This window comes from Gorilla gorilla, chromosome 6 (assembly GCF_029281585.2).
Source record: "Gorilla gorilla gorilla isolate KB3781 chromosome 6, NHGRI_mGorGor1-v2.1_pri, whole genome shotgun sequence".
NCBI lineage: Eukaryota > Metazoa > Chordata > Mammalia > Primates > Hominidae > Gorilla > Gorilla gorilla.
Genome location: NC_073230.2, coordinates 167,202,364 through 167,214,601, shown reverse-complemented (window position 1 = coordinate 167,214,601; position 12,238 = coordinate 167,202,364). Strand labels below are relative to the sequence as shown.

The 12,238-nt window shown below is 53.8% G+C and overlaps 1 protein-coding gene across 4 annotated transcripts in view; it reads left to right on the top strand.

Annotated features, from left to right (window-relative positions):
• The window catches only part of PTPRN2 (protein tyrosine phosphatase receptor type N2), a 1,029,630-nt gene that overhangs the window by 248,868 nt on the left and 768,524 nt on the right, over nt 1-12,238 (top strand). For all 4 annotated transcript variants that reach the window (XM_055347412.2, XM_055347413.2, XM_055347411.2 and 1 more), the window contains one exon: nt 4,737-4,850. In XM_055347412.2, coding sequence (XP_055203387.1) covers nt 4,737-4,850 — 114 coding nt within the window. The remainder of the gene's footprint in view (nt 1-4,736; nt 4,851-12,238) is intronic.

Here is a 12,238-nt window from a genome sequence, read left to right as displayed (position 1 = left end):
TGCCCTCTGTCAGGCTCTCTCGTGCCCTTTTTTGCAGCCTGTCCACAATTATAACCAAACCATCAGTGGTGAATGTCTGTTGCCCCAGGATCCTGGAAGCTCTGGAGCATGGAGCCTGCAGTGTCTGCTTTTTCTGCGTGTGTGTCTCCCGGCTGTCCTGGCCTGGCCATGCAATCAGGATGCAGGGCAGAGCTGTGCCTTCCCTGGGATGAGGGTGTGCGGCGGAGGCAGCCGAGCAGCAGGCATGGCACTGACCTGCTCCCAGAACAGGAAGGGGCTTTGCAAGGCTCAGGCAATGCTGGGGACAGAGATGATGAGCCTCGTTGATGAGAGCACCCAACGCTGCAGGGAAGACAGAGGGAGAAGGCACGAAGCCGTCATCAAGGAGCACCTGGGGGTTAGGCTTCTGCGCAGAGGCACGGGCAGTGTCTGTTTGCCGGAAGGGTTTATGATGTTGGATTAGCGGCATCCTTGGGCATGCACAGTAAGTTTGGCAGTTAAACACGTTAGCGGCTGTGCTCATGTGCGTGTATGAGTTAGCAGCTGTGCACGTTTTTGTGTATAAGGATTGACATGTACACATATATTTGCACACATGAGTGTTTTGATGGTGACAGTAGCCGAGGACGGGTGGACAGGGAGCCCACAGTTTTCATAGGCAAACCCGTTCTCATCTGCCGTGATTTTCAGACAGCCCCCAATTTGAACTCAGTTGCCAGCGGTGAGACTTGGAATTAAGGTTGCGCATGGAATGCCCGCTCTGGACGAAGAGCAGGACCCTGGTTCTGAAAGTCTCGTGGACGGGCTCCATCACCCAAGGCCTCCTGCCTCCACCGCGGTGTGGCGATCCACTTCCAGCTGGGAGCTCGGCGTGGCCTGCAGGGCTGCAGAGCTGGACGGGTCCGTCCGGGCTTCGATGAAAGGGTCATGTCGATAGGCTGCAGGGCCATGGCACAGGAAACAGAGTCCGAAGTAGAAGAGAGTTCATGAGGAAACCCCGAGCAAGTTCAGATCCCAGGTGGGGTCCTGGCCGTGTCCCCAGAATACGAAGGCAGGAGTCCCGCAGAGGAGGGGGCCTGAGGGTTAGGGGCTCTGGGTAGTTTCTAGGGTGATTAAATGGTTGGCGGTGAGGCGACTTCAGTGTGCCACTTCCCGGGATTGTTTCAGAGGCCGCACTGCACGTCTGAGATGGTGGAGCTCAGCCTGGACTGGTGGGAGCTTTGGTTCTCTGGCTCCGGCACCCCTGCTGTGTAGATCACCCCTGGCGTCCCGACTCCGGAGTCTCATCTCACCTGATGCTTTCCTGATTGAGATTTCACTTTCCAGTCCTTTTCTCTAGTATGTTCATAGAGACCTTTTGGGGTCCTGCCTATTAGCCAAGTGACCCGGAAGAACAAAGCAATAGTTTCAAAATTCTGGCCACATAAAAATCAATTCTACCAGATGTATTTAGAAATTTCCTTAATTTTCTATTTCACTGCTAGGCACGTATCCATATTTGGGGGAATCCAGTATCCCCTTAAAATCAAGCAGGTAGCAGCGAACCTGGGCATGATCTGTGGGAGCTTCTGGGCTCTTTCCTTCTGGTCACAATCATCTTCAACAAGCCTTATTGCTGAGTATTTACTAGAATAAAGGACACCCACATCACGAAGTCCTTTAAATACGGAGATAAGGATGAATTTCATTGTTGAAAAATGCATTGGATAAAAAATCATGAGATACCGATACACACCTATGACAGCAGCCAAACGCTGGAACATCGATGCCTCCAAATGTCCCCCAGCGCTGCCGAGGACGCGGGAACACGGATGCCACCCGGCGCTGCCGAGGACGCGGGAACACGGACGCCACCCGGCGCTGCCGAGGACGCGGGAACACGGATGCCACCGACCGCTGCCGAGGACGCGGGAACACGGACGCCACCCGGCGCTGCTGAGGACGTGGGCGACGGGGGCGCCATCACGGCTGCTGGGAGTGAAAAATGGCGCGGCCACTGTTAGGCTGATTGTCACCATGGAGGACAGTTTGGCGGTTTCCTACAAAACTAAGCATACTCTTACCATGTGAGCCAGCAGTCACTCATGTTGGTCTTTACCCAAAAAAGTGGAAAATTAATATCTGCAAATACCCTGTGAGGGAGGCTGTGTGTGTGTGTGTGAGGGAGGCTGTGTGCGTGTGTGTGTGAGGGAGGCTGTGTGCGTGTGTGAGGGAGGCTGTGTGTGTCTGAGGGAGGCTGTGTGTGTGTGTCAGGGAGGCTGTGAGTGTGAGGGAGGCTGTGTGTGTGTGTGCATGTGTGAGGATGCATGGAAAATATCCCTACTTTCCACTCAAGTTTGCAGTAATCTAAACTGCTCTAAAAATAAAGTCTATTAACAATGCACTGGGGATGGTGTCTGTGTCCACTGCATTCAGCACAGGGATAGTCTAAGGCAAAGAGAATCAGTGGTTAGTTTATTTCAACTGTCAAGTAGCTAAAATTATTAGCTAAAACTGATTTTAAAAGCACAAACTATATCATGCATTATACTGTATATATTCTAAATAAATGTTTAAAAGAGTTTTCAAGAAAGTCTAATATAATTTTAAAATATATTTATGACATTGTATGCAAGAAACAAAATTTAAAGAATGAGGCTGTTATACTTGAGAAATGATTTGCTTGGAACGTTCCAAAATTGATAGGAATTGTCCTGGGCCATTTTTCTTTATGAAAAGCTGAATGATTTGATGAGTTTGCTTGGGAAGGGGATCCTCAGCTGCATGTTGGGAAGCGTTGGCTGCTCACAGATGTGCTTCTCTTGTATTTGGCACCAAATCACCAAGCCCTGTGTGCAGACACCCGGAGTGGCCGAGTGGGGCCCGGACCAGCCAGGCTCTGCCATGCCCTGAGCTGGCCACGCACGTCCACCCCGGGGGTGCATTTTCCAATGTGCACAAGAGGCCGGGGAGCTGCAGGCAGCCGGCACCATCACTGCTCTGGGGCCGGCCGAGAGCGCCTTCCTTCTGAGGGTGGGGAGTGCAGCTCGCGGGCTCTGCTGCTGAGTGGAGCCCTGGGCTTCTGAGCCTCCCTGGCCTCAGGGATCGGAAGACGCTGCTGGCCCTGGCCTAGGATTAGGTGGTCACTGACTTCGGCCCCGCCTGGGGGTCCAGGAACCTGGCTTTTGGTTCTTCCTGGCCCGTGGCTCACTCCCTCCTCTGTGGCCCCAGGCCTTGGTCCTGAGGCCTAGGATTGTTCTGCATTGTGAGCACGGGAGCTGGGCCATCTCAACGTGCTGCCCAGTTCCTGCTTGTTGCCTTTCTATTTTCAAGATATTTTCATTTGAAAAGTAGAGTACGAACATTAGGTGTGTTTGAAGTCATTCCTTATTTTCCCTCTTTGCCCCTTTCTCCCTCCTCCCCCCTTTCCCAGTCCTACTTGCACTGAATAGTGCGTGTCTGAGGAAGGCAAAGGAGCAGGCACATCTGCCTGTGTTCCCGCCGTGTGGTGCGGCCTGTCCATGACGGACGGTGGGGGGCGCCGGGCTCTGCAGAGGTGTCCCCGAGAGCCCTCTGCCTTTGTGTGGCCTCGCAGGCATTTCGGGCCGGCTCTCAGACAGGAGGCAACGCGGCCGGGCTGCACGGAGGGAAACGGCGCAGGCCTGGCGTCTCCTCCTCGCCATTGTCCGCCCGCGCGCGCAGCTGCCAGGCTGCCTCCCGGATTCCCTGGGCTTTGCAAAGTCCCATAGAAACCCGCAAGACGCTTGCAATACTCGAGGTTATTTTCTGCTAATCACCCGGCCCCGTCGTCGTGAGCATATATGCAATATCAGACCAGCAATTACCGTCAGCCTGGCCCTGGGCAAATGTGTTTCTGCTAATTACACTTGTTGCATTTGAATGGCTTTCTTCAGCCAAGCTGCACGGCGAAACCTAGTGAACAATAAAAGAGACCATTTCCCCTTCCGCCCCGCCCGAAGCTGCAGATGGCCGCCCTGTGTGGAAGCAGTAGCGCCTGAATTAATCTTTTGTGTGCACCAAAGAAGGTAATTTGAATGTTTGAAACCCCACAGGAAGCTTGTCTCAAAGTGAACAATTCGCCGAATAAAGACTAATTAGGGACTAAATTAATTAGAAGGTGTGGTTGGAAAGGATGTTGATGAGCAGAGTCTGCCATTTCAGACAAATGGAATCGAGCTAAATAAATTAGTCCCCATTAGTCCCACACCGTTCGCCAGCCTCGCGCCTCTCCTGCGCCGCCGGAAAGCAGCCCGGGAAGCCGTGCTTGCCTCCCACGCAGCCCAGGGAGAGACGTCTCCACCGATCCTTGTAGCTCCTGCAAAGTAATATTTATATTTCCTGGGTGTTCTGTTTTTCATCTGGAAAACTGGCCTGGAATGTTACTGACTTTGTTTTTTTGTTGTCACTGAGTTGTCAGAAGCAAGTTTTACATAAAAAATGTGAAATTACATAAAAGGAGGGCTTGGGGGGTATGGAGGAAAGTGGAGTGACAACATTGCAGCCACACTGGACTTTCTCTCCACCTTGGCATTTGTGTTTTCCGTGATGCTCGGTTTTTATTTCACAAACCAGCATCTTCCGGGTGCTCCCGGGTCCTAACAGCCCTCTGGTGACGCCGTGCTCCAAAACCTCACGGCGGCACGTGATCAGAACGCATTGCAAGGACGTGTGTGACACCTTCCTGCTCTCTGAAAATGAAACGTCTCGTTCTGTCTTATCTCCTTCCCTTCTCACAGATGGAGTGTTTGGAAGGTGCCAGAAGGTTCCGGCAATGGACTTTTACCGCTACGAGGTGTCGCCCGTGGCCCTGCAGCGCCTGCGCGTGGCGTTGCAGAAGCTTTCCGGCACAGGTAGGGCGGGCGTGGGCCGAGGCTCGGCGGCTGCCGCACTGAGCGACCGCACGGGCTTGGCTTCTCCTCCTGGGTGGTGAGGAGCTGGGACGGACTGAATCCACGAGTGTGGTGGTGGAAGGGGCAGGTGGGAGCCGGGCGCTGGGCTCACGGGTGCTTCCTACTGGGATCGTCCGTTCCTGGGTTTGGAGGAGCCCAGGCCTGCTGCCTCCTGTGTCTGAGGGAGGAGATGCCAGGAGGCTGCAGTGGCCTGCAGCTGGGCCTGGCGCAAGGTAGGCAGGCGTCAGCTGCTTATCTGGGCCTGGCTGGGTCCGGTGCAGGCGTGGCTCGGCCTGGAGAGAATCAGCCTCTGCCTGTCGCTGTTGTTGTGAAATTTTTGTTGCAGGTGGTCCCTGCAGGGGTGATGAGAAGATAATTTTTAAAATTATGATAATTTAAAAATTATATATGGCAACATGGTAGGACCAGGGAATTCCCACAGTACCGGCCCACTGCTGCCCTTCTTTGACTGTGAAGTGAGGGCTCTTGGTCAGAAGCAGTGCTGTGTGCACACCATGGTGATGGATAAGGCGTTCTGAGTCCACGGAGGGTAGTTCTGGCAGGAGCACTGTGCGTAGGGAAGGGAAATCCACATCTGGAGTAAGCGTCTAGTCCAGCAAGGATCATTCCCCACCCCTTCCACACGGGAAGCTGCCTGCGGAACCACCTGTCCCCCGGCGGCTGGCTGATCACCTTGGGGAATGGTGTCATGTTGGGGACTCAGGGATGGTCTTTGTGGTGGCTGACTGGGGACTAAAGGGTGGCCACAGCAGGGCTGGTCTTGTTGAGTGGGAGCCCAGGCATCACCTCCAACTCTGCCACCGTGACCACCTTGTTCATGGGCCCACAGGGCAACGGCAGGCTGGCTGGGGAAAGAGGCTGACTGGTGTCCACAGAACAGGTCACCCTATCCACTTGGTTATTAAAATCCTCCTCTGCTGAGGTCACTCTTTGGAGAACATTCACACAGGACATTCATATCTTAGTACTTCGTACCACTTCATAGATGTCTATCTAATATGTCTCTTCCCCAGTTGCCCTTGTCAACAACGTTTCCAACCATATTCTCTCCGAGTCCCTGGCCCTCCAGCCAAACCACTGGCCACAGCCCGTTAATTCATAAGTAATCACACATCTGGCCGTTTCTCCTTCCAGGTGGAATCACCAGCCAGGTGCACTGCTGGAGATTCTGCTCACAGGAGGGTTTCCAATCACCTCTGTCCTTCAGGGGTCCTGGGTTCACCTCTGTCCTTCAGGGGGTCCCAGGTTCACCTCTGTCCCTGAGGGCATCCCGGGTTCACCTCTGTCCTTCAGGGGGTCCTGGGTTCACCTCTGTCCTTGAGGGCGTCCCGGGTTCACCTCTGTCCTTGAGGGCGTCCCGGGTTCACCTCTGTCCTTGAGGGCGTCCCGGGTTCACCTCTGTCCTTGAGGGCATCCCGGGTTCACCTCTGTCCTTCAGGGGGTCCTGGGTTCACCTCTGTCCTTCAGGGCGTCCCAGGTTCACCTCTGTCCTTCAGGGGGTCCTGGGTTCACCTCTGTCCTTGAGGGTGTCCCGGCTTCACCTCTGTCCTTCAGGGGTCCTGGGTTCACCTCTGTCCTTGAGGGCGTCCCGGGTTCACCTCTGTCTTTGAGGGCATCCCGGGTTCACCTCTGTCCCTCAGGGGGTCCCGGGTTCACCTCTGTCCCTCAGGGGGTCCCGGGTTCACTTCTGTCCCTCAGAGGGTCCCGGGTTCACCTCTGTCCTTCAGGGGTCCCAGCCTGGGTTCACCTCTGTCCTTCAGAGGGTCCCGGGTTCACCTCTGTCCTTCAGGGGGTCCCGGGTTCACCTCTGTCCTTCAGGGGGTCCCAGCATGGGTGGTGTGTAGTGCTACACGTGTCTGCTTTTGGGTGGTGCCTGCGCATTACACAGAACCACCCACAAACAAAGCCCAAGTCACCTGAGCCCAAGGTCCATGGGGAACCCTCCACAAAGCCAAACTGCGGGTTGAGAGGGAGAAACGCGTGTAGCGGTGTGGGCCAGGGTGCCGGGCAACTCCCTGATGCACACTCCAGGCCACACTGGACTCCTGAGCCCTTTCCCCACGGGAGCCTCCGGGCGGCTTGGGCCCAGCTCCTGCTCCATATGTGCCACTGTCGTTTGGTGATGGGGTGCTGTGCGCAGCCCAGTGCCAGGCTTGGCAGGGCACGTAGATATGGGTATCAATGTAGATGACACAGACGGAATGCTGCCCACACAGGGACAAACACGGAGCGAGTCATATTGAAGGAAGGTTGTGTGAATATTCAACTGTGTCACATTTTCTGAGTTTGCTTGTCTTGTGAGCCTTACTCTGTGTTTCACCCTTCGCTTTATTATCTTGAGAAGAGGGAAAAGCCTCATTTAAGGAGGAAACAGATGAGCTTTTGCCACGCTGATGGCTGGACGTGCGAGTGGAGGCCAGGGGTCTTTCAATGAGAATGGGCATGGCTCTTTCAGAACTTCCCCTGAGCCTAATTTCAACCCGGCTCTAGGTATGTATGTAGCTATCACCATGTGCTGGCAACTGGCACTGAACATCATCACGTTTCTGTGCTATCCTGTGCTGAGATGTGGCGGGGGCAGGGTGCCGGAGTTCACCTGAGCTCCCTTGTCATGGGAGCTAGTGCCGCAAGTGCTCCAGGGCCCTGCCTGGGTGGGCGTCCTGGGATGAAATGAAACCAGAGAGTGCACAAGACTCTCAGCCTGACAAACTAGAAAAAAACCAAGAAATTTAAGGTGAGTTTCAAAAGGAGGGATAGAAAAATATCTAGTGGCCCCGAATTCCCCAACAGAGATGAGTTTTCTTACCTATGATTTTAAAGCAATAGCTTTTTCTAGTTTGTCTCATATATCCGTGAATTTAAATTACATGACAATAATCTAACCAAATAATGGCAAAAGGTAACTCCTAAGGAAAACCATCTCAGAGAAAATTAATATTATGCCGAGTGTCAGGCTATGTCCACATTCCTGGCACCTGTTCTTGAGGATAAGAGCATCTTTATGGAGACGGAGTCCCAGGCAGCCCCGTATGGGGATGGGGGGTCCCAGGCAGCCCCATGTGGAGATGGGGGGTCGTAGGTATCCTTGTGTAGAGACAGAGGTCCCAGGCAGCCCTGTGGAGAGACAGGGGTCCCAGGCAGCCCTGCATCTCCAGTCTTGCTCAGGCCCTGGCTGAGCGTCTGCCCAGGTGTATCAGAACTGCCCATGGCCTGGGCAGCTGGAGCCCCCTGCCCAGCTCCATCCCCAGGGACTGTGTGTCCTGGGCTGTTGGACTCTCTAGACAGTGAAAAGTCATCTTCTGCATTGTGGGGACACAGAATTGCTGACATCTTCCCAGCTGGTTCTGACACAGCTGTGGGGTGTGTCCTGGGGTGGGCATTTCCAGCAAAGCCCGGGGATGACCCTGTGGCAGGAGGATGACCCTGTGGCAGGAGGCCTCTTTGGTTGCCAGGGCCATTGGTGTGTCTAGTCCAGGATGCAGGCTTCTGGAAGGTGGGCATGCTGTGAAGGCACACGTACCTGCACATGCATTCACATGCTCACGTGTAGACACAGACACATTTGCACACACACTTGCACGCTCATACACATGCTCACGTGTAGATACACATGCAGACAAACCTGCACACACATTCACTTCACGTGCTCATGTGTAGATACCCACACATGCACACACACCTACACACACATTCACATGCTCACGTGTAGACACCCCCACAATATGCATACACACCTGCACACACATTCACATGCTTACGTGTAGATACCCACACACGCACACCTGCACACACATTCACGTGCTCATGTGTAGATACCCACACATGCACACACACCTGCACACACATTCACGTGCTCACATGTAGATACCCACACATGCACACACACCTACACACACATTCACATGCTCATGTGTAGATAATTACACACGCACACCTGCACACATTCACATGCTCACGTGTAGATACCCCCACAACATACACACACACCTGCACACTCATTCATGTGCTCACGTGTAGATACCCACACACATGCACACACACCTGCACTCATTCACATGCTCATGTGTAGATACCCACACCTGCACACACCTGCACACACATTCACATGCTCACATTTAGACACTCCCACAATATGCAAATATGCACACACACCTGCACACTCCTTCATGTGCTCATGTGTAGTTACCCACACATGCACACATACCTGCACACTCTTTCATGTGCTCACGTATAGATACCCACATATGCACACACACCTGCACACTTATTCACATGCTCATGTGTAGATAACCACACATGCACACACCTGCACACTCATTCATGTGCTCACGTGTAGACACAGATGCCCACACACCTGCACATTCACGTGCTCACGTGTAGACACAGATGCCCACACACCTGCACACTCACGTTCTCACATGTAGCTACCCACACACACACACACCTGCACATGCATTCACATGCTCACATGTAGATACCCAGACACGCACACACCCACACCTGCACACTCACCTGCACACACACATGCTCACATGTAGACATGCACACACACACACCCCTGCACACTCATAGACATGCTGACATGTAGACATCCCCACACATGCATGCACACCTGCACATACACATGCTCATGTGTAGACATCCACACACATGCACACACGCCCATGCTCACGTGTAGGGGATATCTACACGTGAGCACGTGAATGAGTGTGCAGGGGTGTGTGCGTGTGTGGGTATCTACACATGAGCACATGAATGAGTGCAGGTGTGTGTGTGTATGTGGGTATCTATATGTGAGCACGTGAATGAGTGTGCAGGTGTGCATGCATGTGTGCGGGCAGACACACGTGCATGCACACTTGAAGGAAAGAATCTCAAATCCTGGTGTCTTCCTGAGTTTTGTCGGCCTCACATGGGGGTAGTGTTTGGGTAGGGAGGTTTTGCGTGTGGGTGTCTACACTTGAGCACGTGTGTGCAGGTGTCTGTGCGTGTGTGTGGGTGTCTACACGTGAGCACGTGTGTGTGCATGTGTGGGTGTCCACGTGAGCATGTGAATGAGTGTGCAGGGGTATGTGCATGTGTGTGTGTATGTCTACATGTGAGTGCATGTACAGGTATGTGTGCATGTGTGTGTCTACACATGAGCACGTGAGTGCATGTGCAGATTGTGTGGGTGTCTACGTGTGAGCACATGTGTGTGCATGTGTGTGGGTGTCTACACGTGAGCATGTGAATGAGTGTGCAGGTGTGTGTGCATGTGTCTACATGTGAGCACGTGTGTGCAGGTGTGTGTGCATGTGTGGGTGTCTATGTGAGCAGGTGTGTGTGTTGGTGTGTGTGCATATGTGGGTGTCTACACATGAGCACGTAAGTACATGTGCAGGTGTGTGTGCATGTGTGGGTGTCTACACGTGAGCACGTGTGTTTGCCTGTGTTTGGGTGTCTACATGTGAGCATGTGAATGAGTGTGCACGTGTGTGTGCGTGTGTGTCTACATGTGAGCACGTGTGTGCATGTGTGTGTCTACACGTGAGCATGTGAATGAGTGTGCAGGTGTGTGTGCATGTGTGTGGGTGTCTACATGTGAGCACGTGAGTGCATGTACAGGTATGTGGGTGTCTACACGAGCACGTGTGTGTGCAGGTGTGTGCGTGTGTGGGTGTCTACACGTGTAGGTGTGTGGGTGTCTACACGTGAGCATGTGAATGAGTGCAGGTGTGTGTGCATGTGTGTGGGTGTCTACATGTGAGCACGTGAGTGCATGTACAGGTATGTGGGTGTCTACACGTGAGCACATGTGTGTGCAGGTGTGTGCGTGTGTGGGTGTCTACACATGTAGGTGTGTGGGTGTCTACACTTGAGCATGTGAGTGTGTGTGCATGTGTGTGGGTGTCTACACGTGAGCATGTTCATATGCAGGTTTTTCAGGATTCCAGACATGATTCTGTCTTGGTAACTGCGCTTGAGACAGAGCTGGTCCTGTGCTTCTGCCTGTCGTCTTCATCCAGGCCACTTCTTGCAGGTGCAGTTGTCAGATTCATTGACAGACAGCTGCTTGCGCGGCCTTCAGAGTCTTCTGCACGAAGAAGGAGGGTAAATGGGAGTTAATTTCACAACCTTCTTCCTCCACGTAGATATGTACATCACAGAACAAAATACGTTCACTGTGTTTTTACCGTTCTTGTCTACTACAGGCAGCGTTATTTCATGGGCAGACACACTACTCTCTCATGTATGATTTTTTTTTAAATACATTTCACTTCTTCTGACAAGCCATTAAAATTCAGCATTTAAATGTCACCCGTTGGCATGCAATTTGCTGTCATGAAAACGACTGTGGATTCATTTCCTGGCAAGAATCTTCTGACTTATTGAGCTGCATGTCAAAAGCAAAAAGCAAAAAAAACCAAATATGTACATAAAACAGTGTTATCATTCCTTAACAGAGAAGGAAAATAAATCCCTAAATAATATGGACTGGAACACAGAAATCCAAGGCTGGCCGCACGGGTCCTGGCTGGGATGGCATCCGGGGAGCTGCTGCTGGGGACGTGCTTGCCGGCACAGGTCAGGGGAGCCGGGTTCTGCCTCCTCCTTGCCCACTCTCTTTGTCTGCGCCCTCCCTGTGCTTGCCTGTCTTGTTTTAACTCCCATCCTGGGCCCTTGGAGCTTGGAGGCTTTCCTTCTTGCTGAGAGGAGCTGAGATCCACCCCCTACCCAACCTCCAGGCAGATGTGTGGTGTGGGGTTGGGGAGGGAGAACGTCTGGCTCACGTCTGGTGAGCACAGGTGGGTGTGTTGGAGTCACGCGTGGCGCTCACCCTCGGTGGGACTCGTGCTCTGTCCGGCTCAGGGCTCGCCCTCTGTGGGATTTGCGCTCTGTCCGGCTCAGGGCTCACCCTCCGTGGGATTTGCGCTCTGTCAGGCTCAGGGCTCACCCTCCATGGGATTTGCACTCTGTCCGGCTCAGGGCTCGCCCTCCGTGGGACTCGCGCTCTGTCCGGCTCAGGGCTCGCCCTCCGTGGGATATGCGCTCTGTCCGGCTCAGGGCTCGCCCTCCGTGGGATTTGCGCTCTGTCCGGCTCAGGGCTCGCCCTCCGTGGGACTCGCTCTCTGTCCGGCTCAGGGCTCGCCCTCCGTGGGATATGCGCTCTGTCCGGCTCAGGGCTCGCCCTCCGTGGGATTTGCGCTCTGTCCGGCTCAGGGCTCGCCCTCCGTGGGATTTGCGCTCTGTCCGGCTCAGGGCTCGCCCTCCGTGGGATTTGCACTCTGTCCGGCTCAGGGCTCGCCTTCCATGGGATTTGCGCTCTGTCCGGCTCAGGGCTCGCC